Genomic DNA, 6,139 nt, shown 5'->3' with positions numbered 1-6,139 from the left:
ATAGTATTGAGTTAAGCTTTCAAATGGTGTCTAAGCCGCCAGGATCAGACATACGCACGGCTCAGTATAGCCAAAAAACTGAAAAACTAAACTTTGAAAATTTTGGTTTTTCGACAATTACTCAAAATTTTAACCTACGAATTGCGCCAATAACCGAGCGTTTGTAGGACTCTAGGCGAATCTAACGGTGTATACCTCATATCCGGGAAAATTCGAATTTTTAAGTTATAGGCTTCATAAATATGATCAAATCTATTTCTTATGGGAAAAACGGTTTTTTAAGCTCAATAATTCCTGTAATAGCTTCAGTTATCATACTTGATTCATCAGATACTACTTGTCAATACGTTTCAAACTCATGTTTAGTGATCAAAATCGGTTAAGCCGTTTAGAAGTTATTAAGCTACAAAAGTATAATCCAATTAACGATTATTCCCTAAATGGTTTATGTAGTTGTAGTGGTTACGACGCTAAATTTGATCTGGCAACGGGCAATTTGAGTTCATTTACCGGCCATCCCAATATTTTTTTTCAATCTATTTCGAATAGAAAAAAAATCTAGTGTACATTCGATGGACACTAGATCATTTGGGAGATAATGCGACAAAGGTGACTATTTATAAAGCTTAACGTGTAATCGAGAAACATTGCATTTAACTTCATATTACATTTATAAATAACTTTGAAAAACTCCTGATACAAGAATAAAAAACCTCTAAACGCCGTAAAAATGAGTGGCGCATACAATATTCCAGCTACAAAAGATCTGATATGAATATTACGTGGCGCGAAAATGTATTTTCATTTTGATGCAAAACAAAATTCTAGTTTTATTTTAAAAGATTTTTCCATAATATTTGCTAAATTTGAAGTAAAAGGAGCCACAAAAGAGTAACTTTAATACAGTTTGAATTTTGAAACTTTTTTGTGGCGCGTTTACTTCAAATTTAGCAAACGTTATGGAAATATCTTTTAAAATAAAACTAGAATTTTGTTTTGCATCAAAATGAAAATACATTTTCGCGCCACGTAATATTCATATCAGATCTTTTGTAGTTGGAATATTGTATGCGCCACTCATTTTTACGGCGTTTAGCGGTTTCTTATTCTTGTAGCCTTATTCTTTAAGAATATCGATGCATTAATATTGTTGCTGGACAGATAAATTTCATTGTATACCGGGTGTAACAATTATACTGTGTTTTTCCTTAAAGTGCGGAAAACCCTGTGAAATATTCTAGCTTGTATAAAATATTGAAATTATAACTTAATCGTAGCGTTAGACTTTTTTAACATCCTGTGTTTTGATTCATTCGCTTATGTTGGACGAACAAAAAATTAGGTGCATTAACAACTAGCCATGTTTTTCATCAATAAATCCACATTTTCTGCTTAGTTTAATAAACAAACCTAAAGTAAAACGAGGAAGACGAAAAGCCCCAGATACAAAGTTTACTATAATTAGACAATTAAAATAGCTGAAATAAAAATAATAAACATAATTTTAAATCTAAAGACGGGTCTCCACCAAAGGAAAATTGGCAACTTTCGTGTTGTCAACATGCGTTGGTGACAAAAGTTTCCGAAATATGTTCATGTTGCCAACAAAAATTGCAAACAAATGTTGAGAACCTTGTTTCTCTTTTTGGCGGTAACATCAAAGGAATGCGCGTGATGTCGACATTTTAACGGCTTTGTGGGGACGGTCGCTCAGTTGGAAACATAAGTTGTAAACAGAAACATGTCTGTAGTAATAACGTGGACAAATGAACTTATTGATACCTTAATTGATTTATATCACACCCAAAGTGTACTATGGAATCCAAAAGACGTAAATTATAAAAATAAAAATAAGAAAAAGGATGCCTGGAAAACCATCAGTGATGTGATGGGGCTACACGAACTTGAAATACAAAGGAAAATAAAAAATTTGACGGCACAGTTTTTCAGAGAGAAGAAGAAATTAAAAGAAGAAAATAAATCGGGTTCAGCTACTTCTGATACCACAAAGTGGTTTGCGTACCAACGACTTCTATTTTTATCAGACAAAAATGAACCTAAGTTATGCCTTGAAAAGGATTAAATGAAAAACATGTAAGTATGCAACAATATTGTATTTATTTTACGATTTATAAGCTATGAATAACTACGATTGAAAGAGGATCATAACGTATCATATTCTAGTAATTTAGCAGTTAGTAGAAAGTTAGTTAACTTCTAACTTAAAAAAAAATAAAATAACTTCATAAAATTAGTATTTGTTTCGTTACTGTTTGTTTCGTTACTTTATATAATTTGTTAATAGTCATTTTGCCAAGGAATGTTCCCTTGTTCGGTCATAAAAAACTCTGCAAATTCTTGTCTCACATCTTTCGCAGCACTACTTGATTTCCGAGCTCTCTTATCGAAACTATGGAATGGCATATTGTTTTGCATCTCGTTCCTCCAAGCTCCAGAAATAATATTACCACTGTCTTTGTCTTCAGAATCGAAAGTTCCAGGTGGAGTGTAGGTGGTCCTTGATTTTTTTTTCCTAAATAATTATGTAAACAAATACAAGCAGTCACAATTGTCTCCGCTTTCGTTGGTTCAAGTAACATTATTTTTCTGAAAACTCGAAATCGTGCAGATAATATTCCGAACACATTCTCTGATACCATTCGCGCTCTTGATAGTCTATAATTAAATATTCTTCCCTGTGATCCTTTTTCTTGGGTACCTGGATAAGGTTTCATCAAATTTGGTGACAATGGAAAAGCATCGTCACCCAGAAAAACATAAGGAACAGCCATGGCTCTACCAGGAAGCTTTTCATTATTAGGTAGATTAAATTTACATTCGGACAACATTCTTTTGAACTGGGTATTTTCGTAAACACCACCATCCGATATGCGTCCCTGGCAGCCAAAATTCATATACAACACTTCGTAATTTGCATTAGCAACAATAAAAAGCATAATGCTAAAAAACGATTTGTAATTAAAGTAATCGCTTCCACTGTGTTCTGGTGATTGAATCATAATATGTTTTCCGTCCATAACTCCTGTACATTGTGGAAAATTCCATAGATTATTAAACTGTGTTGCCACTACTTTCCACTCTTCAGCAGTTCCAGGCATCTATAAAAAAATATATTTTTAGGATTCTGGGTCGGAAGAAGTTGAGGCAGAAATCTCCCAAAATCAAAATCTGTTACCAAATGAGGGAAATACAAGTAATACAATAGTCCCACCATCATCGGATTCAGAACCACCGAATTCACAACCAGGTCCGTCGACAGCGCCTTGTATTGGGAAAAAAACTAATGTTCAAAAAGGAAGGTTTCAACTGGTGACCAAAGGCAAGAGGAAGCTTACAACGTATTGAAAGAACTTCAAGCTAAGAAAAATCGCCATAAATACAGTGCCTTTGGGGAGCATGTTGCAATGAAAATGGAAGCTTTAAAATCAAGTTATGCTCAAAATGTGGTGGAGCATGAAATATCAAATATTTTGTTTCAAGCAAGTATCGGAAAATATGACTATCCTGCTACTGGACATTCTGGACAAATGACTCCAATTTCAACACATTCATCAAGTTCCAGTTTTCCCATACATCCACCTCTTTCATCACCAGATGACACATCATCACTCACATCACACTACAATCAACTACTATCACCACAATATGTATCATCCCCTTCACCACAATACATACCACTTAGTGACAGAATCTCAAACAGTACCTGAACTACGCTCGCCACAATATGCATTACCATCTTCATCACAATACATCCCACAACAAACACAGGATATACCACTCACAGATTCACAAACAGAACAGGAAACAAGTTTGGCTGCATCTAGTATTCTGCTGGAAGCTATAAATACTGCTAATATATTAGACTAATAATGTGTACCCCATGATGTTTCATATGATTTGCATTAAAATAGTTTCTTAAATAAAAACTTTCTAAATGCGTTTTCAGTTATTTTTGGAAACGAATCGAACCTGACCCCAGGGAACAAAAATTGAATATTTTACCAAACTTGCTCTGCTAAAGAAACCGTCAAAAATATTTATAATAATAGAATACACTTACTCGTATTTGATCGCCAAGAACTTCACATATTGCTATAGATACTTCTGGTACAATTTTTGAAATCGCTTGCTTTGAAATCCTAAATAAATGCATTAATGAAGTGTAGGAATCTCCGGTAGCCAAAAATCTTAAAGTAATTAGTAGGCGTTCGGTAGGTGTGATGGCTTTTCTAAAATTAGTGTCATTTTTTGTAATTTTTGGTCCAACAAGATTGAGCAACCACTCAAAATCGGAATCAGTCATACGGAGAAAGTTTCTTATTTGTCCGTCTTCAATACGTCCTGCTAACAAATCATCTTTTCTCAAAGCATTTATTAACTCAATTCCTCCATGTGTGTTTCTTCCTATGAGGCTTGGTCGTACCCAATATTTATGTTTTCGTTTCTTTTTTTTACCCAAAATAATAAATGATGCAGCTGCTAAGATAATATCGTCATCAATCGACCCCATTTTGTCAACACAATAGTCTTGATGGAGACTGCCAGTTGCCAACTAACATGTTTCCTAAATTATTGTTGACAACTTTATGTTTAGATGTGGACAACGATAAAAAACAAAAGTTGGTGACTTCGGAAGAGTTGCAAACACAAAAGTTGCCAACTTTTCAGTGGATACGCGCCTTAAGACTTTTCGTTAAAAGAAACTGCTTTCTGGCTGCATCCTAAATCTCCTGCTTTTATAAGCACAGAGACGACGAATATAGAAGAAAGCAGAAAGGACACAGTCACGTGTCTACTTTTTTTTCATCTAGGAAAGGGACAGGAAGACAGTTTTGAGTACTCAAAATCTGAGTAAAGATGAAAAAGGCGAAAAGACAGTTTATGTTTTTATTTGATTCAGAGTTGGACCACCATCTCCAGATATGTCTGTTAAGCTAGAATAGCCATTTCATAAGGGAGTCATGAGACTTACCCCATATTTTTTTGCTATTTTATTGCTAATTTATTACGCAAATTAAAAATTTATTGCTTCATCCCCTTCAGAGAAACAGGTGGCTATTCCAGCTTAATATTAAGCTAGAATAGCCAACATTCATATTTCCGGAACAAAAATAGATAGAGGGTAGGTTCCGGCGGCATATTTTATTGCTAATTAATTGCTGAAGGATTGGGTAACTCACCTCCTTCAACCCCTACCGTTATCATCATTCACCGGAATCAACAAAAAGTGAAAATAACCAGTTTAAAGACCTAAACCAAGTGGGCATTTTTTGCTTATTAATTACTACAGGTCTAAGCCAAAAATGAATGTTTTGCTTCATTCCCTAACGAGTAACAATGGCTACTGCGGTTTAATACTTAAGTTACAATACCCAACACTCCTATTTCAGGAAAACAGGGTCGCTTCCGGCGGCATATTTTATTTTTTATTAATTGCTGAAAGATGGAGTATACTAGAATTTACAAACTCACCCCCTTCAACCTCTACCGTTATTTTCGTCCTCTGCTTTTCACAAAAAGTGAAAATAACCAGTTTAAAGACCTAATACCACGTGAGTATTGTTTGCTAATTAATTACTGCAGGTCTACGCCAAAAATGAATTTTTTGCTTCATCCCCTAACGAGCAACAATGGCTACTACGTTTTAATGCTTAGGCTACAATACCCAAGTCTTATATTTCAGGAAGCAAAATAGATAAAGGGTCGCTTCTGGAGGTATGTTTTATTGGTAATTAATTGCTGAAATATGGAGTATACAAGAATTTACAAACTCATCCCCTCCAACCCCTACCGTTATCATCACTCCCTACATAAGCAATAAATTTTTAATTTGCGTAATAAATTAGCAATAATATAGGCCGCCGGAAGCGACCCTCTATCTGCTTTCGTTCGGAAGGTCTCACCACATGGACTATAAATAAATCTCAAAACCAGATAAACGATATGCAAAAAAAAATTATTTAACCTCTTGGAGTGAAAAACTTAAAAAATACAACTTACATTTAAAAATAAATTAGTAAAGAAAAAAATTATTTTCAATAAAACTAATAATTAGTATTTCCTCCATTGGCCTGTATGCATGCCTGTAGGCGATTTAGCATGCTGCCGATTAACTGGT

The 6,139-nt window shown here is 34.4% G+C and overlaps 1 protein-coding gene across 1 annotated transcript; it reads right to left on the bottom strand.

The window, feature by feature from the left end:
- Positions 1–2,298: 2,298 nt before the first annotated feature.
- On the bottom strand, positions 2,299–4,531 carry LOC126890290 (uncharacterized). Its single transcript, XM_050659148.1, has 3 exons — positions 4,082–4,531; positions 2,644–3,119; positions 2,299–2,533 (listed from the first exon to the last, which is right to left on the bottom strand). The coding sequence occupies exons 1-3, from the start codon at positions 4,529–4,531 to the stop codon at positions 2,299–2,301; spliced, it is 1,161 nt and encodes a 386-aa protein (XP_050515105.1).
- Between the last annotated feature and the right edge of the window lie 1,608 nt (positions 4,532–6,139).

This window comes from Diabrotica virgifera, chromosome 8 (assembly GCF_917563875.1).
Source record: "Diabrotica virgifera virgifera chromosome 8, PGI_DIABVI_V3a".
NCBI lineage: Eukaryota > Metazoa > Arthropoda > Insecta > Coleoptera > Chrysomelidae > Diabrotica > Diabrotica virgifera.
Note: the sequence above shows the minus strand (reverse complement) of the source record. Positions and strands in the feature narration are given on the sequence as shown.

Bases quoted from the DNA above. Each gene is read 5' to 3' on its own strand.
- LOC126890290 (XM_050659148.1), bottom strand. From the start codon at position 4,531: ATGGGGTCGATTGATGACGATATTATCTTAGCAGCTGCATCATTTATT. The intron at 3,120-4,081 runs GTAAGTGTATTC...ATTTTTTTATAG, and splicing joins TTCTTGGCGATCAAATACGA to ATGCCTGGAACTGCTGAAGA. The intron at 2,534-2,643 runs GTTCGGAATATT...ATAATTATTTAG, and splicing joins CGAATGGTATCAGAGAATGT to GAAAAAAAAATCAAGGACCA.